The 23,302-nt window shown below is 33.1% G+C and overlaps 1 protein-coding gene and 1 non-coding gene across 2 annotated transcripts; one reads left to right on the forward strand and one right to left on the reverse strand.

The window, feature by feature from the left end:
* Positions 1-3,696: 3,696 nt before the first annotated feature.
* LOC141611579 (uncharacterized) lies at positions 3,697-4,708 on the forward strand. Its single transcript, XM_074430156.1, has one exon. The coding sequence runs from the start codon at positions 3,749-3,751 to the stop codon at positions 4,457-4,459; it is 711 nt and encodes a 236-aa protein (XP_074286257.1). The 5' UTR covers positions 3,697-3,748; the 3' UTR covers positions 4,460-4,708.
* A 230-nt stretch (positions 4,709-4,938) lies between these two features.
* Positions 4,939-5,010, reverse strand: TRNAH-GUG (transfer RNA histidin (anticodon GUG)). The gene has a single exon. It is a non-coding gene; the product is annotated as a tRNA-His (tRNA).
* Positions 5,011-23,302: the final 18,292 nt, after the last annotated feature.

The following is a 23,302-nucleotide window of genomic DNA, read 5'->3' on the forward strand; positions in this document are numbered from 1 at the left end:
CCACCATTTCCCGGTCTAGTGTTGAGGCCGAATATCGTGGTATTGCTAACGATGTTGCCGAAACAAGCTGGCTCCGTAATCTACTCCTTGAGCTTCAGGTACCTATTTCACGTGCTACGCTTGTTTATTGCGATAATATTTCCGCTGTTTATCTTGCTTGCAACCCGGTTCAACATCAGCACACGAAGCATATTGAATTAGACATTCATTTTGTGCGTGAGAAAGTTCAAGTTGGAACTGTTCGTGTTCTTCATGTTCCTGCTGAGTATCAATATGCCGATATCTTTACTAAGGGACTTCCTCGGTTTCTCTTTAACCGTTTTCTATCAAGCTTGAGCGTCCGGCCTCCTTCCGCTCTAACTGCGGGGGCGTATTAGTGTAAATATGTAAATATTTACTCATGATATTTAGCCTTGTAATTAGGAGATTCTTTGTATATTGTAACCCTATAATATCTTGTAAGCTATATCGTATCTTGTAATCGAGTCGGGATCCGGTGAGAACTCCTAAATATTTGAGGATTGAGGATTAGTGAATACAATATCACATGTTCTTCAATACAATATCACGAAAAATCTGACCTTTGCCAAAAAAAAAAAAAAAAGAAAATTAAAAAATTAAAAAAAGAAAATTATAATTTTTTTTTTCACAGGTGTTTTTTTTTTGTGATATTTTATCAAATAACCTATGATATTGTATTGAAGAACCTCTGATATTGTAACGAAATCCTCAATCCTCAAAAAGATAGTGTATCCTCACATGATCTCATTCCTCTTGTAATATATATATATATATATATATATCGTATGACCCTTTTCGATTACACATTCACACTTTCAAATCCATGATTGTCAACTTGTCATACAACAACAATCACAATCGACCTATTCCTCTCTACAGTCTTTATACCACCAAAGTAAACAAATAACCGAAACAGATGGAGTATAATTAACCAAGTGTTGGTAAACCTAATTTTTTCATTTGGCTAGGGATTATAATGACATGGTATACCAAAGGTAGCATTCAATAAGTTTTGCGAATATTTCTAAATTAACGAGTTTTGGTTTTTTTAACATGCTTTACCCGATTGGCTTTCAGGCTGTTGGATTCAAGTGGCATGTATATGCCCCATCAATAACTAACATATTTCGGCAAAAAATAAATTATCTCGAATAATCTCATACACTGCCATTTCAAATCGTCAAAATACAAAAAACAAAAAAAAAACAAAAAGAAACCTAAATAGTTCTTGTGCCAAATGTTAACGGACATCTAGTGGCTTGACTTGTGAGAATTTGTGTTTGTTGAAACCTAAAGGGTGTGATGAGGCTACCTGTATAGTTTTGGATTTCCGACAATGAAACAAGTACGTACGTACAGTACTCGGTATAAGTTAACCAAGACTTAGCCGAAGACCGAAGTCAATCAAGTCTAAGTCTAAGCGGGCCACTAGCTGCCCCCCACAACCACTTCCTTTGGACTTTGTTAGTCGCATTCTATGAATAGTAAGTCTCCCTTATAATGACTATATTTATCAAAAATTATAGTGCAAAAGGACTAAGGAGTCCTAAATAATTTGTCTTTATCCATAAATATGGATTTTATTTGATCTGTCATAAGCTTGTGACAGATATTATTCGCCACAAATGAGAATTTGTGTTCCATGAATATTGTCTATGCTCATTTGTTAGTGTGGATTTTTAATGTAACTGTCATAAGTCGATTTTATACTATCATAGTCATTGACTCATTCACAAATTCTTGTTTGTGACGGCACATATCCGTCACTCTTGAGTGACGGATACCATTTTACCTCACAAAGTACCCATTTTTTCTCTCTCTGCAACACTATTCATGTAGTCCCCTTTCTCCACTAACCCATTTTGTTACCATTTTATCTCACAAAATATCCGCCACAAATGGTAACCCGTCACAAGGGAGACCAATTGTGACTCATTATACATTACAGTTATCGAGAAATTTCTTTTTTATTTTACTTGGATTCTTCTTTATTATTAACCGGAACTATTCACAAACCTAATTTTCTCGTTAAATTAGTTGGCTATACAATAAAATGTTAAACTAAATATATTATTATTTCTCATTTCCATATTATAAATTTAAGGGTGTTTATTTTCGCAGTATACATTTTACTTACCGCAGTACACTGTTGACGATTTTAACCCTCTCATTTACTCTCACCAAAAATAATGAATTGTACTACATAAAAAAGACAAAAAAAAGGAAACTAAACGCATTTCTATTCCTACGGCAACCTCACCAACCGAAACCACCCACCCACCTCCACTGACCACCGGTAGTAGCGTCCACACTTGGTCGTCCCTCTCTCACGCCGCTCCGACAACGTCCGCATCCCGTTGCCAACTCACACGCACTCTCTTATGTCCCTATATACAGCCTCATGGCCACGCCTCCAACCCCACGCACCGTCCACAACACCGGCGATCCTCCCCTTGCCACCGTCCAACCACGCCACCAACCTACCATGTGCTAGAAACCAGTCCATAACCCTAATAAATCTCAAATCAAAAACCCTAATTAAACATCTCAATTAAAATGAAAACATGAAAAATCAATGATTTGATCAATAAAATGTAATTTACAATTCCAATATTTGTTAATCAATCAAATTAGGATGTTTAATTGGCAAAATCTGATAGATTTGATCATTTGGGAGTACGTAGGGTTGGAGTTTGAGAAAGTTCAGCTTAATTTTTGGTTTTTTCGTAAAGGGTATGCAAATGAAAATAATTGCATAAAAAGTACTGTAATGAGTAAAAAATGTACTGCGAAAATAAATTATGAAATTTAATTACTCTGTATTTCATATCATAACAAAAAGGAACTGCTATGAATATAAGAGTTGAAGTTATTACGAATATTTCCAAATTTAAGAGTCTTGTTACCATTAAAAAACAATTCTTATGTCACAAATAGTCTTTTTTATATCCCTAAACGTTTGGCATAAAACTGAAAATGCTTTCTTTTTAATGATTTTACTTTTTTTTTTCGGTACCAAAATTTAATCGCATCAGGTGACCCCTAACACTTTCAAATTAACGAGTTTTTTAACACGCTTAACTACAACATCAAGTTGTCACCAAAAAAAACTCATGATTAAATGTAAGAATTTCAGCATATTAAGTCTTGTAAGTGGTAACCATTAAAGAACATTTTTTATGTCTCAATAGTCTTTTTACATTGCCTTACAAAATGGGTTGAACACAAATTCCTGATCCAAAATGATGAACAAACCAATCTGTACGCTAAGAAAGACTTTAACTAACCGGTCCGTTTTTCTTAAGACCATTGCTTTTGGTCTAAAATAAGACGGATAACATGTCATCATTTTACAATAAAATGTTGTTATTTTCTGATAACATGTTACCATTATTGTTCACATCATTTTCAGGGTAAAAAATGACACCTCTAGTCATAACATTTTGTGAATTAATTGGTTATATTTTCTTAAAAAATGACAACATTTTATCCGTCTGACAAATAAGATCAAAAGTGTCCGTCTGAAACAAGAATTTGTGTTAACTAATAAAGCAATAATACTGTCACGACTTGGAAGAGTTGCAACATTTGACAATTCAAAACTTGACAAAGTCACGCAAATCCCAACCTAATTTCAATAATGTCACACCAAAACCCAACTATAAAACCCAAGAAATCGAAAACAACAATCATACTAACATAAACCATCATTCAAAAATCCCATTGCATGAACAAAATGTCACGTAGAAATTCCCATAATTTTCACCTTATTTACCTCTTGTTTACCCTTTCAACATTCTTCCAAGCAATCCTAGCAGTTGATTACACTGTAACCAACAATGCACCCACAACACAAGGTGGCATGGTTTTTAGTAACCAAATAGGTGACTCTTACGCACAACAAACCCTTTCAAGTGCCACAGACTTCATATGGCAAACATTCCAAGAAACCGACGTGTCGAACCAAAAATCCGTGGGCCAAGTTGACTTAATCGTTGTCCCTAGCCTACCCCCTAACGTCGTGGCTGAGACAGGTAACAATCAAATTCAATTTACCGCGGAGTACCTAGCAGGCTATAACGGGGACGTTAAAACGGAATTTACTGGGGTAATTTACCATGAAATGACCCATGTTTGGCAATGGAATGGTAATGGTCAAGCGAATGGTGGATTAATTGAAGGGATTGCTGATTATGTGAGGTTAAAAGCCGGGTATATAGCAAATGGGTGGGCCCAACCCGGAGACGGGTCGAAATGGGATGAAGGGTATAGTGTCACAGCTAGGTTCTTGGACTATTGTGATGGACTTATGAGTGGGTTTGTGGCCCAATTAAATAATAAGATGAAAGATGGTTATAGTGATGGTTTCTTTCAGGATTTGTTGGGGAAGAGTGTTGATCAGCTCTGGTCTGATTATAAGGCTATGTATGGTCATTAAATTATGGTACTAAATAGGTTATAATCTATTCTAATGTGTGTAAGGTTATAGGAGACCTGTCTCTTGGTGTAATTGATTTAACATGGAGATAAGTCGGGTGTATATCCGACATGTTATTTCGTCATTAGAGAAGTCACGAGTTGGTAAGGCAAAGTTGTTGTATCTATAAGCAACAAGAGTTTAATCCACTGTGTTGTGCTTTCGTTAATAAAGATATAAAGAATACAAGGATATAGTTATTATGCAACTATATTAAGTCGTATTGTGCTCTATAATATACGGATCCCTATAAAATAATAAGTTGGGGTTTTTCTATCATGTATTAAGAAGCCCAAAATGAAAATATTTAAAACTATTTTCATAGAAAAAGGGGTAAATTATTACAGTTTTGGCCACATATATAACAAAAAGAAAATTGAAAATAAAAGGAAAACAAGTGCCTGTTTTCCAGGACTGAAAAAATACAGGTTAGGTTAGTTTGTGGCTGCTGGGATTCGAGCCCAGGTCTCCACGGCCACAACGTGGAATTCTTACCACTAAACTACAGCCACTTTGTTGTTTATTTGCTTAATTTATGTCAATTATCCAAATATGAATTTACAGCGTATAGGTTTTGTTTTTGATACACACTTATGATGCGCGCGTCATTATTCACCGAGTATGTTTTTTTTTATTCAAATGAGCGCAGTTATGTCGTGGGTGAGGAATGAAACCCTCAACTACATGGTTAGTAGCGTGAGAAAGTTCAAGTTGGAACTGTTCGTGTTCTTCATGTTCCTGCTGAGTATCAATATGCCGATATCTTTACTAAGGGACTTCCTCGGTTTCTCTTTAACCGTTTTCTATCCAGCTTGAGCGTCCGGCCTCCTTCCGCTCCAACTGCGGGGGCGTATTAGTGTAAATATGTAAATATTTACTCATGATATTTAGCCTTGTAATTAGGAGATTCTTTGTATATTGTAACCCTATAATATCTTGTAAGCTATATCGTATCTTGTAATCGAGTCGGGATCCGGTGAGAACTCCTAAATATTTGAGGATTGAGGATTAGTGAATACAATATCACAGGTTCTTCAATACAATATCACGAAAAATCTGACCTTTGCCAAAAAAAAAAAAATTATAATTTTTTTTTTCACAGGTGTTTTTTTTTTTGTGATATTTTATCAAATAACCTATGATATTGTATTGAAGAACCTCTGATATTGTAACGAAATCCTCAATCCTCAAAAAGATAGTGTATCCTCACATGATCTCATTTCTCTTGTAATATATATATATATATATATATATATATATATATATATATATATATATATATATATATATATATATCGTATGACCCTTTTCGATTACACATTCACACTTTCAAATCCATGATTGTCAACTTGTCATACAACAACAATCGTATGACCATATTTTGTCTTTTTTTTTAAAAAAAAAAAAAAAATTCCTTATTTGTTTCATACTTCGTATTATACTGCATATTATAACCACTACGAGTATTATATTTTCTTATCATTCATTTTGTAAACAATTACAAAGTATTTTTGTAACAAGTAAATATATACTCCCTCCGTCCCGATTATTTGTTTACCTATTTCATTTTAGGGTGTCTCATTAATTTGTTTATCTTTCTCATATTAGAAAGTTTTTCATAAGATTATAAGAATTTTGGTCATACACCTCCATTATACTCCACTTGTCATCCACTAACAACCATTACAAATGGTCTCCTCCCATTTTCTTAGTCTTTGTGCCAAAACCAAAAGTAAACAATTGACTGGGACGGAGAGAGTATATGGCATAATATTTAAAGAGGGGGGGGGGGGGAAATTATTTATCATTGAGACTTGAGAGTGGTCATCGTTTAATATTCTCTTCGTCTCAATCATTTATTTGTCTTTTCTACTTTTGTTTTACATGTAACATTTTAATTAAAGACAAACAAATGATTGAGACAGAGAGAGTAACTACTAACTAATTTACGATTTCAATTACCCATCTCATCTTAAATAAACTGTTATAAGAATATTTTATAGGAAGGCTTATTTGTTTTTATATTTTTTCCTTCACATATATTATTATAATTGGGACGGATAGAGTAATAAATATCGACAGTGCTAAACAATAGTGCGAAGTCTATTTTGAATGAGTATACACATTGTCAAAATCGATCAAATAGGCTCCGGTCATTATTTTGTCCTAATTTCGTCCCTCCTACGGAGTCTATATCTATATATCTATATCTATATATATTTATAAAAGAGGATTTTTTTCGAGCGATTCTAGAACGTCCACATCATCAATAATCAATTTAGGAAAGTATTATAAATAATAATTTTTGATGTCAAAAATAAAGTGGGGAATCTTTTAATAATTGTAATATATATATATTTCCTAAGTTATATTCAAGTGATATTTCCAATTTTTATATAAAAACTCTTCCATTTCATTTGACAACAAAGTATTGTTAAAAAATTATGAAAATAATATAATTAGATTCGTGATAAAAAATGCTATCATTGGAGTATAAATTTTATATCATTTTCACATACTAGAGATAGTGTACCTCTTAGTTCTTAATACGTTATATGTCCCACATTGAAAAATAATGTAGGTGTGGAAAATATATACGTATAAATAATAGAATTGCCCACATCGAAAGATTAACAAAATGGGTTAATCCCATGATTATAAATAAGAGGCATCCTTGAAACTTAGGTATTAACCCAAATCTTTTGAGTCTCTTAAGTATTGTCTTAAAGAGCTCTTAAAAAGTTTGTATCATATCTCCAGTCTCCACAATATGATATAAAAAATAAATTGGATATTTTTTAATTATTATAATATATATTTCCTATATTATATATCCAAGTAATGTTTATAATTTTTATATAAAAACATTATACATTTCATTTGATAAAAAACTATCGTACAAAAATTATATAATTAAATTTGGGATAAAAAAAAAATGAAATTATTAGAGTATGAATTTCATATCATTTGCACATACTAAAGATAGTGTAACCCTTAGTTCTTAATACATTATATGTCCCACATTGAAAATAATTTATGTGTGGATAATATACTACGTATAAATAATAGAATTGTTCCACATCGAAAGATCAATAAAGTGGGTTAATCCTATGATTATAAATAACAGGCATCCTTGAAACTTAGTTATTAACCTAAATCTTTCGAGTCTCTTAAGTATTGTCTTAAAGAACTCTTAAGAGTTTGTATCATATCTCCACAATATGATATAAAAAATAAAGTGGATATTTTTTAACTATTATAATATATATTTTTTATATTATATATCCAAGTCATGTTTATAAATTTTATATAAAAATATTTTACATTTCATTTGATAAAAAACTATCTTAAAAAAATTTATATAATTAGATTTGGATTAAAAAAAATGAAATTATTAGAGTATGAATTTCATATAATTTGCACAAAAAAAAGTACGATTATTAATAGACAGTGTAGGATGTCGAACTAGATGCAAAAAAAAGACGTGCTTCTTAGTATGTTATATGTCACGCATTGAAAAATAATGTAAGTGTGATGAACATACTACGTATAAAGAGTAGAATCGTCTCACATCGGAAATTTACCATAAGGTGGGGTCATCCAATTATAAATAATAGAATTATCCCACATCGAAAGATTAACATAAGGTGTGATGATCCTATGATTATATATATGAGTCATCCTTTAAACTTAAATATCAACCCAAAATCTTTGGAGTCTCTTAGGTATTGTCTTAAAGAGCTCTTATATATTACAGTTGTCTTATATGTTACATTTTTTGTGTTCTAACAGTTAAATTGATATAAGTGACCTTGATTTTGTTGATTCAATTATCTAATTATATTACACTTTAATCTAACAATCGAACACCGATAAGACTAAATTACAAATGTAACAATAAGTATGCATGATCCCCATAATTAATAAGTCTTAAAAGCGATCAATATTGATTAATTCAATTTAATGAGAATGAGAATATAAAAATAAGTTAGATATGATTTCATTACAATGAGACCAACTCACTGAATATTAGTCAAACAATTAAGCGGACAACAGTTGAAGAAATCCAAGTATATCAAAGAGCTCAAGGTTTAGCTACCATATTAGATTTAGGAACTGCCAACACACTCATAATAAAATGCTACAAAAACATTTTCCTAAAAAATCCATAGGCCATAATAGCTTATGTATTCTTAATACCAAATTTATTTGTATTTTATTATCCATGAATTTTTATTTAAGACGGAATTATCCGTCCTCAACCATTTTTTGTTTAAATATGTATTTAAATTAAAAGACTTACAAAAAGAGTTCATACATCATTTAAAGGGGAAAAATCCAAAGAATAAAACATTATTAAATCGAGTTGGATGTCGAACTAGGTGCGAAAAAGACGATGTAATTGTTAATATATTATATGTCACACATTGTAAAATAATAAGATGTGGTGAACATATTACGTATAAATAGTAGACTTATCCCATATCGGAAAATTACCATAAGGTGTGGTCATCCTATTATAAATAATAGAATTGTCCGACATCGAAAGATTAACATAAGGCATGCTGATCTTATTATTATAAATAATATAATTGTCTCACATCAAAAGATTAACATATTGTGGGTTGATCCTATGATTATAAATATGAGTCATCCTTGGAACTTAAATATCAACCCAAAATCTTTTGAGTCTCTTAAATATTGTCTTAGATAGCTCTTATAAGAGTTTGTATTATTACCTCCACAATAGTGAAATTTATTTGTATTATACTTTTGATTTTGGTTGTTTCACAATTATGTAATTATATATTGTTATATCATCTCCTTTTCTACTCAAATTTATTAGTTTAGCAATAAATTATTTATTTTTTAATTCTTAAGCTGAATTTTTAAATAAGGAACATATATTAGTAATATTCTTATTATATAAGAGACTTTAAAATTAACGTTACATAATTTTAATTTTTCAAGTTCGAACATTTTTTTTCATCTAGAAGAGTCCAACCCTTAAAAACTACTTAATATTTATAAGAAAAAAAATGTTAATTTTATACGTACGAAAAATTTTGGACTTTAGATAAGATTAGTTTGTTAGCAATAAGATAAAATTGCATAAATGCTACCTATATATGTGCGAAAAACTTTAAACTCTAGATAAGATTATTTTGTTAGTATTTGCTCATTATTAATCGGATTGGATGTTGAATGTTGAATGTACGAATATTAACATATAATATTTACTCATATTATTAAATATTAAATATAACTACTATTAGATATAGTGAGTAGCAATTGTCTGTATTTCGGGATTCGGGTTGGATGTCGAACTAGGTGTGAAAAAGATGGTGTATTTATTAGTATGTTATTTGTCACACATTGAAAATTAATTGAGGTGTTGTGAATATACTACGTATAAATAGTAGATTTGTCACACATTGAAAGATTAACATGCATAAGGTAGGGTGATCTTATGATTATAAATAGAAGTCATCCTTGAAACTTGGGAATAAACCCAAAAGCTTTTGAGTCACTTAACTATTGTGAAAGAGAGCTCTTAAGAGTTTCTATTATTAACGGTTAAAATTAAAATTTAACAAACTATAATTTTGTTGTCACTAAATTGTATGTTTGCTTTAGTGGCCAAAAACATAGACGGATTTATCATTAACTATTATTATTATTATTATGTAAGACGATCTTATTAATTGAATAAAAAAATTTTAAACGACTAACTTATAAGAATGACATGTGTAAGTAAATTGTCCATATTTGAAGGGTAGGTATATGGTTCAAACAAAATATATACTCCCTCTGTCTCAGGTCAATAGTTTACATTTGCTTTTTCTCCCTACAAAAATATAGCAAATGTAAACTATTCATTAATTTCACACCTATCTTTGTATTAATCATAAGGGTTATCAAAGCATCCCATTGGCTTACACTTATGATAATTAGTACTTAATAAATTTTGCTAGAATTCGAGATAACAAAGCTTTAGAGGCTACTTAATGCATAGAATCAAGTATGTATCAAGACACCATAAGGGATTATGATATTTTTTTTTTTTAGAATTATGTGACACCCGGATTTGAACTTCGAAACAACTATTCGATAATATTTTATAACTTAGTTTTAAAATAATAAAGGTCATTAACCTGTACGAAGTACGGGCTTTCAAACTAGTATTACATTATACAATTACTTTAGTAAAAAAAAATTATTGGCCTAAATTAGCAGGACATCTAATGACTTGAAGTGTGAGACCTTGTTGAACATGGTGTGATGAGGCTGCCGGTATAGTTTTGAACTTCCGAGTTCCGACCATGAAACATGTACGTATAGTACATTATTAGTACGATCTATATAAGTTAACCAAGACTTTGTGATTCAAGTCCCAAGTCTACATACGCGGCTCACTATCTGGTCCATAACCACTACCTCTCGACTCTGGTTGCCGCGTTTTATGAAAATTTGTCTATGCTATCTTTTTTATGTGGATTTTTAATTTAAATGTCATTATTCGATTTTAACGTATACAAATTTCTTTTCTACCATGTTGTTATACACTTTAATTCTTAACAATATTTTTTATATTCTACTCGCTTTATTCCGATACTTTGTTTACCTATTTAATTTTTCGATGCCTCATTTATTTACCTTTCTTTATACGGAGTATATAAGTCTTCTAATGGGTAATTTGATTTTTTAATTTAATTATTATTCATTTGCCATCTAACAACAACAACCAAAAATGGTTATCTCCTCTCTCTTTGATTTTTATGGCAAAATAAAGCTAAATAAATGACCAGAAAAAATGGAGTATTATTAACATATATAGTGTTGGTACACATAATTTTCTCGTTAAACTAATTAGGGATTATAATGGTACATCAAACGTATTCAAAAGTTTTTCATTCTTAGGTGATAAAGCTTAATCTAATGCTGTATTGTGTGTGTGTATGTGTGTGTATATATATATATATATATATATATATATATATATATATATATATATATATATATATATATATATATATATATATATATATATATATATATATATAAGGTCGGGATCCGGTGAGAACCACTAGTATAATGAGAACCATGAGAACTTCTTATATTACCACTAGATTAGTCACGATTCAACGACTAATCATTCCTGTGTTTACAAAAATCTCAAACGCACCACATCTCTCTCTCTCTCTCTCTCTCTCTCTCTCTCTCTCTCTCTCTCTCTCTCTCTCTCTCTCTCTCTCTCTCTCTCTCTCTCATTGCTTTCCTCAATCACTGCGCGTCTTTGGCTTCGACATAGCCAACAACCATAATTTTCCTCCTTCACCATCATTAATAAAAGGTAAATTTCATGATCAAATCTCTCAATTTTGTAACCTAGATGATATCATTTTCGTATTATTGTAATTAAACTATGAGTTTATGCCAAATTACTTTGATTGATTTTGTTTAAAACCTAATTTGATCTAATGTCAAATTATATTGCTTGATATGCAGTAGATTACGGTTCATAGACAGTAAAATATGAAAATTAGACAATACTCCATTGTTGTTTGTAGTTAATTGTTGTTTGTTGTTATTAGTCCTAATTCTGCCTTAATATGATTTTGACCTAAATTCATTGCAAGGTTGTTTAGTTTTTCCTTAATATTATCAACTCTTAGGCTGTATATCTGACTAGAAACGCACAACTTTCTATCTTTATTCATAGAAAAATTTAATCTGTTATTTAGTGTATGTAGTGGTTATTTTGGTGCATCTGCTAAGTATTTTTATGCACCTAAGTTTATTTCTATATACATAGTAATAAATTTGATTAAGAAATATTAATGTTTCATCTCGTTGTGCCCTTTTCGAACATTTGTGATTTTATAAGGAATCCACAATAAATACTCCCTTCTTCCCAATCATTTTTTTGTCTATGTACTGGTTATTTTTGTGTATCTAATCAATATTTCTATGCACCTAAGCTTATTTTTACGTGTATAACACCCGCTTAATGTGAAGAAATCAAATCAGATAAGTGATTCTCGAAATACGTGATAAATTTGTAGCAAGTGCTACTGCCAACAATATTATTGTTCAAATGTCATTGCCAACTTGCACTTCAGGGTGTCACATTGATATGTTAACAATATATAAGGCTGGATGCATATGCATCTCATTTATATTTAATCATGTAGTTTCATAACTTTAGTTGGTATACTTGCAATACTATAATGCTCTAAGCTGAAATAAAATGTGAATTGATAACTGCCTGGTTAGAAATAACAATTTTGTGGTTCCTTAGACTTTGGGATGTGTTTATTGTGTCTTCCTGTTTGATAATTTCTCATGAGTTGGAATGTGTTAAGTCCCGCCCCGAGCATAGGAAAAAATAGCATTTGTTGGTTTAAGAGGTTCAAGGAATCCCTGCCAAAGAGCATTAGACCCAAACAAAGGGAATGCCACTAGGATTTAGAGGCATATGTAAAGATTTCGTGCCTCTGACATTGGGAATTGGGACAACTCCAGGACATAGCATTCTGGTCATCAAGTAGAGTCTCAAAATAACTTTAATTTTTATTAAACTTCATTCCTAAGACCGACTTCTGAGACGAGATCTTATGTCAAGAAGTTTAGGAGAATCAACCAATATCCTTTCCACTTTGAAATTTCCCCAATCGTTCTGGTGACCACAACCACAAAAGGGTCATTGCCTGGATCTTTGACTATGTCGACATCTTCATCAGACTCATAGAAAGTAATTAATCTGTCATTCCGCGTCTTGTGAGTTTAATTAGCCCGTATGTATTTGCATTCTCGAGCACCTTCAGATGATCCATGATAACTCAACGAGAGGTTGAACTTGGCCATGTTTCAATGGCCCGACTACAGTCATGATGAATGGTGCTTCTTTCCTCCCTGTCGTTGTACAACTGATTCAAGGAAGCTAACAAGAAACTTGAATGGAGTTTAAAGAAGGGGATGTACTGTTATTTATATTTTACTTATTTCGAAAGCCAATTAGCTCAAATGGCAGAGTATTGTGCAATGCACAAGATGTGGGTTCGACTCCCATATTGGCTATGAAATACTAGTGTTTCTTTTAAATTTATAAAGCTAGAGACCGGACCTTGTAAATTGCAATCCTATTTTAAGTAAGGCATGCACGTATGGTCATATTTCTACATATATGCTCGCCTTTGAATTTCCGATCACTATAAACCTATTACACTGCCTAGACGTTCTTATTGCACACGCGTGTCTAATTATGGCTTGCTCGACTTTGTCCAAGCATGATTATAGCCCGCTTAATCTTAATTTACAGTATTGTCAATCATGGGATTTGTTATTTAATAGCTAGGCTATATGGGAATCGAACTCATACCTTTGTGCAAAATGTGCACATCGCTCTACCATTGAGCTAATAGCCTTTAAAATACAATAAAAAAAAAGATGAAGTGAGAATGCTAGTATCTTAGTTATTTTTATGATGGATTAGTCTATCAGTCACTACTCATGAGTAAAGTATAACTATTGGCACAAGAAAATCTGGAATAATTGCAGTGTGCCCAAACACAGATTTATTTGCTGGTTGATTGAAATGAAGGCCTTACAATTAAGATAAATTGTACAGGCTTGGCATAAGTAGTGATAAGGAATGTGTACTCTGTAGGAATGGAATATAAAGCCATGCCCACCTATTTCAGACCTGTAAATACAGTAAGTAGGCTGCTTATGGATAGAATGGCAAAGCTACTGCACATTCAGCTACCTCAAACTGGAATCATGCAGTGGATAGCTATGAGGAGATGGACCAAATTCAGAAAAAGTATAATCACCATGCATTCATGGCAATGAATTACCATATCTGGCTCCAACGAAATGAAGTCGGAGTGAATGAAAGGGTCAGAATACCAAAAGGGATCATCGTGGATATAATTAAGAGTCTGCAAGCTAAGATAAAAGGAATTTATTTTGGGATTCAGAATGTAGGAATTCAATTAGATAATGTATGTTGGAAATTCATATAAAATGAATGCTCCTGTTTGCTATACCATATTAACATAAAAGGTCGGTAAATACATTAAATCTCGTCCACGGTCATTTCCCTTATTTCATGTACATAGAACTTTACTTCGTGCACATAGAACTGTATTTCATGCACATATAATCTTATTTCATGCCCATATAAAATTAACGTTCCTAACCAACAGTAATTAGTATAATAATATAACCAACTGATGCAACTGAAGAACTTTTTAATGCACATAGAACCTTATTTCATGCACATATAACCTTATTTCATGCACATATAATTTTATTTCATGCCCATTTAACATATATTTCATGCACATAGAACCTTATTTCATGCCCATTTAACACTTATTTCATGCACATAGAACCTTATTTCATGCACATAGAACCTTATTTTATGCACATATCATTGTATTTCATACCAATTTAACACTTATTTCACACAAATAGAACCTTATTTTATGCACATAAAACCTTATTTCATACACATAGAATCTTATTTCATGAAAAATAAAATGTCTTAAAAATAACTACTCTATAAAACAGCACATCAACAACCTTACTCATACCCTTACCCTTATTTTTACCCTGTAATAGTGCAACAACCTTAGTGACATGCATTAAGATGGTGCTATTGTATTATCATTTAAGGCTAAAAACTAACTCACGGGATACTAGGCATGGATTCAGCGGAGGCAGAAAATCCAACTCTCAGCTAAAAGTAAACTAAGCAGCAGCATCAACAAGTTTACAACACTACTTAAAAGAAAATAATGGCATAAGCACTCACAGTAGGAGTAGGAGCGCTTCAGAGATCGGCTTCAGGAAGTAGGCAAACACAACCATATCCTGAAAGCTTTGTACTAAAATCCTTGTCAATTTGAATATTTATTGCATAAAATTCATTATACATTGCCTGCTACTTTTTTCCTCTAATGAACTTAATTAAAGTAGAATCACATCAATTCAAGATCACTAGAAAGTGCCAACTGTACTAAAAAATCATCTGATTGCAATCTTCATCAAGACATCAGGAGAAACTGCTCTGATTCACAGACAGTCTATAAGCAAAAGGTTAACCGCGGTAAGACACTGTTAATGTTGTCAAACTAAAGACTGAATGAACTAGGATGCAATCGTAGAAATTGATTCAGAAAAAATAAAAGAGCTGCAATGATTTTTCTTGCTATGAAACTAATAATGAAATGAAATTCTGGATCTTATTTCTTGTGCATTGTATCGCTTTTTCGATATATGAATTGATCTCTAGGAAGAATTTAAATTGCTACACCACACATTCTTGCATTCTAGCAGCTTTCTGGAATTCTGGTGCTTCTAAATAAATGTGATACTGCTTATTGCTTAACATAACACATTGCTCATCATTAGTAAGATCAAATTAAGAAAGCCACTTTTTAATGCACATAGAAAGCAATGACATAAGCATTCACAGTAGGTGTAGGAGTATTGTAGAGATCTGCTTCAGGAAAAAGGCGAACACAACCATATCTTGAAAGTTTTGCACTAAAATCCTTGTCAATTTGAATATTTATTGCAGAAAATTCATTATACATTGCCTGCCACTTTTTTCCTCTAATAAACTTAATTAAAGTAAAATCACATCAATTCAAGATCACTAGAAAGTGCCAACTCTACTAAAAAAATCATCTGATTGCAATCTTCATTAATACCAGATCCGCCTCATTTATATTGTTCTATTTGATAAAACTGGTAAAAATAGCGAGAAATACTTGTAACTTGAATTGAACAACAATTGAAATGAAAGAAAACGATCGAAAGAAGTACAAAATAGGAATACAATCCTAATCAACTAATTTGAATCATAAAATCATTAAAATGGATGAATAAGAAAGAAATTAGGGTTAGATTATTGCTTAACTCTAACTAAACTAAAATTCCACATAGGTTGAAGCATAAGACTACAAATCTAAGAGTTCCTCATATAAGAACAATCAATTAGCTTAATTAGGGAAAATTACTCGAAGTTAGGGGTAATAGCTATAGACAAATTGATGAATCTCAAGGAAAATTACATAGCATGAACAAATTGGGGTAGAATCGCCATGAATTTGAGAAGCTAATTACCTTAATTTGTAGGAATGAAACTCAGTATTGGCGGTTGAATCGGATTAGAGGAACGAAAATGCTATGATGAATGAGTTGAGATTTGAGAAGTGACAGAAATATGATTTGGTTAACGATGATCGGAGAGGACGATCGGAAAGGATGACGGAGAGAGTGATGGTCGAAGAGAGAGAAGGAGAGATGAGTGAGGAAGTGAAAATGGGAAAATGAATGAGATTGAAGAGTTTGGGGGTGCGCGTAGGTTTCAAACAAAATAAAGTCGAATGTCGTCCGTATTATTATTATTATTAATAGTAGTAGTAGTGGTTCTCATGGTTCTCATTATACTAGTGGTTCTCATAGGATCTCAAATATATATATATATATATATATATATATATATATATATATATATATATATATATATAAGATCCGGTGAGTCCCCCTATATTTTTGAGTCCCATGAGTCCACTTATGTATCACACGCTGTACACAAGAATATCACGAATTGAATAACAATGGGGTTGAGCACTACAAAAAAAACGTGGCTTAGTGACGGGCATACCGACGGAAAAAAGAGGCCGTTAGAAAACACGGGTTACTGATGGATTTTTGACGGAATTTCCGTCGGTACCCTTTCCTGACGAAAATTCCGTCAGTTGTAATTGGCGCGTTGACAAAGTCAATGGCGCTAAAAAACATGTGACGGAATATCCGTCAGTATTTCCAAAAACTTGACGGAATTTCCGTCATTGGCTTTCACACCCAACAGTGCATGACAGCTGTGAGGCATTTGGCAAAACTGACGTTATTTCCGTCAGTAAAACACAAAAACTGACGGATTTTCCGTCACATGTTTTATTTTTTTGAAATACAATGCATAACAGCCTGTCAAAATAATTGACACAGTGACGGAAAATCCGTCAGGAATTTGAAAAAAGTGACGGAAATTCTGTCAGTTGTCCAAATTATGTGACGTGTACAAGTTATACATTATTGGTCTGATAAAGTTAACCAGTGACGGAATTTCCGTCAGTATTTTTAGAAATACTGACGGATTGTCCGTCAGGATTCCTATTTAACTGACGGGATTTCCGTTAGTCTTTCCTTTTATCTCAAACACGGGATCATTCCCTTCATTACTTTACCAATTTTCCCCCAAATTAAAAATCTTCAAACCCTATCACCACCATCTTAAAACCCGACATCACCACCACCCTCCTCCACTTCCGGCGCCACCACCACCAACAACAACACCAACACGCCGTCGCCAGCACTATAAGCTAGTTTTATTTGTTTTTCTTCTTTTATCCTTTCTCTTTTTCCTTTTCCTTTTATTGTTTTTAATTTATTTATTTTTTCTCTATAGCCTCCTGCTGCCGCCTCCTCCTGCCGCCCCTGCCGCCTCCTGCCGCCGCCACCGCAGTCACCTTTCCTCTTTCTCATCCTTCCTTTTCATTTTTTTTCTTTGTAGAGCTAATTAGGTATTTCTCCTTTTAATTTTTTTTGTTTAATTATCTTAATTGAATTAGAATATTAGTTATTGTTTTAATTATAGTTGAATTATTGTTGATGTTGATGCATGTTGACTTAGGATAGAAGCCAATTTTGTTTAAATGTATGTTGTTATATTTTATTGTATGCATCTAATTTTTTTGTTAATTAGATTATTGTTAAATTTTGTGAAATGTTAATGTTTTTAAAATGATAATTAGACTAGATATGTAAAATGAAAAATTATTCATGTTAGTTTTTAAAATGATAATTAGACTAGATATGTAAAATGAAAAATTATTCATGTTAGTTTTTGTTAATTGAAAATAAAAGTAGTCATTGTTGTATGTTTTTTTTAATATTGTTAAAATTATTGTTCATATTGACCTAGTACCTGTTCAAAAATTACTCACTAGGAGTAAGTTTTGAATAGTCCCTGTTTTGGGACTGTCTTTGTACGTTTTAAGTCACTTAGGTAGTAAACATGTGCTTGTGATTTGTTAATGAGAAAAGAGTTTGGTGACAATTCCTTTAATGTTCTCTAAATGCATATGTAGAGTAATTATTTATTCTACATTGTGTATTTGGAGAACGGATGGGAATTACTGCCAAATTTTTTTCCTCATTAATAAATCACAAGTACATGTTTGCTAGTGACTTGAAACGTACATTGATGGGTTTAGGTTGGAGTGATAAGGACCCAATTCAAAGAAATACAATATTTATATTGGTTAAAATGTTAAATTATTGTGTATTATTCTTGATTTTGATTGTTGTTAGGTTATTGTCTTTTTTAATGATATATATAAATGTGTAGATACATAATAACATGAAAAGATTAGAACGGCAGTGGATGTATGAATGATTAGATGAAAAAAAGAAACCCAAGAAAGCATTTGCAGAGGGGGTGAAAGAGTTTATTAAATTCGCGGAAGGAAGTAGTGAGTACAAGAATTTAGGTGAAATGAGGTGTCCATGTAAGAAATGCAATCTTTGATCGAATGGTTTCGCCGATAATTATTATGTATGGACATATCACGGTGAGAAACTACCTAGGACAAATGCTAGTGAGAATCCTTATCGTGAGTGATACCGTCGTAGAGTACCAAAGATAAATTTATAATCTAAACTACTACTATAGCTAGTGGCAGTCAGGGTCGAACCACAGAGAGGCGATGCAATTAATAGTTGTCCGATTTTAGTCTTAAAGTAACAAATGTGTGGAGGTTTGTTTTTAATTGTTCTATAACTAAAGTAATTAAGTGAATGATAAAAGAACTGGATGAAATCAAATATTAAAAGGGTGCTAAGATGGTCGGTTCACTGTAGTTTCGGCGGCAGTATCCTAGGTAAGTCTGAGATAATCACATGAGACGGGAAAATAAGAAGTCCTCTCGGTCCATTCTTAACAGGTAGCATCTTTCGATCTAGCTACGGATCCCTAATATCACTAGTACTGACTCTCGTCCTGAAAAGTGATTTAAAAGTCTAAATTAACTTATCTCTCGATCTTATTAATTTAGTCGTCTTAATTAAGTAGTCTATTTCCCCCCTATCTTTCGATCTTATCGGGTCGGTCAATTCCTAAACATTCAACTAGTCGCGTGCACTCGATTCGTCAAATATAGCAATTAAATTAATTAAAACGAAGTAAATCTCACGGGAGCCAGTCGATCGACCAGGGTAGACGGTCGATCGACTGTGGCGCGACTCAGGCCTACGAATTTCCACGCCACCTACACTACAGATTCCCTACATCTTAGCACTATTGATTTAGCTACTCATGGCAAAATTCATAACAACAATAAAATTAACAAATAAAACAAAAGAATTCATAATCGAAATAACTAAATAATTAACTAACATGAATAAATAATTCGGCTTTTGGGAAACCTAAACCAGCAATTCTAACTATGAACGAATTAAAGCAGCGAAATTGAACAAAAGAACAGAAGATTACCGTAAAGAATTGAAGAGGAAAGATCAGAACTGAATGCGGAAAGTAAACTTTATTGACGGAAAATATTCTAAACTAATGAATGAATCAAAATACAACTTCTGTGATGAACCCTAATAATTTCTATGATAAAGACTTCATAATATTCTGAAAACATCAGGTTACGTTATATAAGAATGTTACGTAACTTTATTCCTAAAACCTAATTATAATGGGCTTCGGAATTCTCGTTCTTTTAACTCGCGCCAAAATCACGGTCTGGTCGATCGACCATACAGCTCAGTCGACCGACCAAGACTTGCTCAACAGTAGCTTCTGATCTCACTTAGAAATCGCGCTCTGGTCGATCGACCATGTATGTCAGTCGATCGACCACTGTAGCTGGTACTTTGCTCCAAAAGCTTCGTGAATTCGTCTTTCGGGCCTCGATACGCGCTCCAAGTTTGCCTCCCGAGTCTTTACTCCATGTCAAATGCAATGTTAGGTACTCGGGGACGGATTCGGCTTGATTTCCGCTGAATTGTTCACATTTCTGCAATATTATACAAAAACACGAAAGTAGAAGGAAATATGGAAAATAGTAGCATAAACTACACAAATGAGCTCTGAAATGCGTGTAAAATAGGGTGTAAAACAACATATTTAGGACACGCATCAAACTTCCCCAAACCAAACCCTTGCTTGTCCCCAAGCAAGAACTAGACTCGGTCCTAAAACCTAATGGAACGAGTTCAATCTCAGCGCGAAATGCAAACTGTAAAGCCTAAACCAGTTTAATGCAACAATTAACAATCAATTAGCAATACGAATCATGCAAACGAGTTATGTAGTCGTTTAAAAAACTACTGAACCGTCAACTATAGAGACTTATCATTATACACTCTTACGGGTCGCTCATAACACACATAAGCACAAGTGAATATATGTAAAAGATAGAAATAATTCATTTTGTAGTGAAAGTCACCTAACTACGACCTATAAGAACATGCCTGCAATCTAATATGAAAAATAATCTCTACAACCGTACATATGCATTCCAACCATAAAATGACCATGACACATGCCGAGGCGAATTTGGATATGTGAGGTATGGGCAGGAAGGGGCTAAGATAAATTTGGATAAAAATAGAGTTAAGAGCCAAGCTAGTAACTAAGGGAACCAAATTAATAACAACATCCAACTTCTTGCTCAAGATTAAATCGATGAAACGGTGCTATAACTAGCACTAAACTCACAACCCAACAACAAGTAAACTCCCCAACAATTAGAAATAATACATGGGAGTACAAAATCACCAACTCATAACAATTGCATCATGTGATTTTTCGAATTTTCTTTTTTTTTTCTTTGCTGCAGCACTCGGTCGATCGACCACTTGGTTCGGTCGATCGACTAACCTCTTTTTTTTCCGAACTCTTTTTCTTTTCTTGTCCTTTTCTTTTTTTTCTCTTTTTTTTTTCTTTTTTTTTTCTTTTCATCTTCCCAACATCATCTCAAAATGAGCATTAGCCACCAAAAACGAAATAACAATCCCGAGAACATAAACTACTAGCTTGACAAGGGCAGGCTAAATGTAGGAAGTAGTAACGGGACAAAAAGGCTATTTTTGGCAGTGTGGAGCTTATGGGCAAAATGAATAAGGGGGCGACCTCTTCCACATGTGTCAACTAACCACGAACCCGAATGCATACATGTATTAAGCAGATTAAGTTCATATTTATGCATATTGATGTAACATGTCTCATAAGGAGTACTACTCACAATCCTAGATAAATTGGTCATGAATGACACCAGTTATAAGCTCTAAACCTCAGAAAATGATGTAGTTTGCCATAAATCTAAATCAAGTCTAAAGTTCAGCAAGAAATTTAACGAAAACTCGTAGACTATGCATATATGATTCTACTAATAACATGTCAATTAGCAAGGCTTAGGCATAAACAGATGCAAATGCAATGTCATCATTGAAATACTACCGTTCCGACTCGACCTATATGCTAAAATAAACGTGAAATTTTTTTTTTGAATTTTTGAATTTTTCAAATTTTTTTTTTGAATTTTGTAAATATATAGGAAATGAAATAACAAATGCAAACTGAAGTGCAATAAACGTGAAACAGAAATGCAATGAAACATGAGAATGCAACGCAAAACCCTTCCCCAAACCAAATCACACAATGTCCCCATTGTGCAAAATCATGTAATGAAATAAAAGGGAAATGGGAATTTGTGATAAATTAACTAAATAAGACATGAAAAGGACTCGGAAACTCACAAGACTTTAAGCGCAGCAAAAGGAAACCTCCCCAAACTAGCGTGAGCTAGGAGGTTTCAGTAGCCAACAGTGCTACCATAAGTATCTGAAAAGAGGCAAAAGTACCGCGCGTAATTCCGAGAAAACAATTTATGAAACGCAAAATTATGTGCAAAATAAGGAAACGGAACAAAACAGAAATGAGTCGGAGAATAAAGTGGAGAAAAGACTCCCTCAACTCCGCAAATCGACCAAACACAGCAGGGGAATGATCGAAAACAGGTACAACAACGAACATGGTCGATCGACCATAGCATCCAGTCGATCGACCAGGATGACAAGAACAGAAGCCCCTGTAGCTGTAGCAGTCAGTCGATCGACCACTCAGGCCAGTCGATCGACTGAGAAACCTACTGTAAGTTTCTGATTTCTTCGAATTAGCTCAATAAATTGAGCTAATATGGTCTATAAACCTGCAAATTACAAATAATAACGCGCCCAAAATTGCGCAAAACCCAAAGTAACAGTCTAAAGTCCTTAAAAATCCTAAGCAAACTTATTAAAGCGAAGTCTCGCGCAAACCAAAGCAATAAAAAGTCTAACAAAAGCAATAAAATGTCTTCAAAAGTCTTAATCAACTAATAGTTGATCAAGAATGGCCACGGAATGGCCCACTTGCTCGGCTTCTGGCTACAAGAGGTAGCCTATACAGTGCTCATCTCCTCAGCTGCACGCCTGCACTCCTATCAGCTCCAATATCCGCAGAAATCAACGGATCAATGTCTCTAACATCTTCCCAATCAATTACCTCGTCTGGCTCATCAAAATCTAAATCGGACTCCGTCACCTTGACTGGCTCCTCATCAGGCTCCTCATCTGTGCCATAGCTAAGACATCCTAAGCCGCCTCTTTGAACGATTGGCTCCTTCACAGCTAGAGCAATGAATGGCTCTTCCTTCCCCAAACGATTTCCTGCAATAT

The sequence above is a fragment of the Silene latifolia genome, chromosome 11 (genome assembly GCF_048544455.1).
Source record: "Silene latifolia isolate original U9 population chromosome 11, ASM4854445v1, whole genome shotgun sequence".
NCBI lineage: Eukaryota > Viridiplantae > Streptophyta > Magnoliopsida > Caryophyllales > Caryophyllaceae > Silene > Silene latifolia.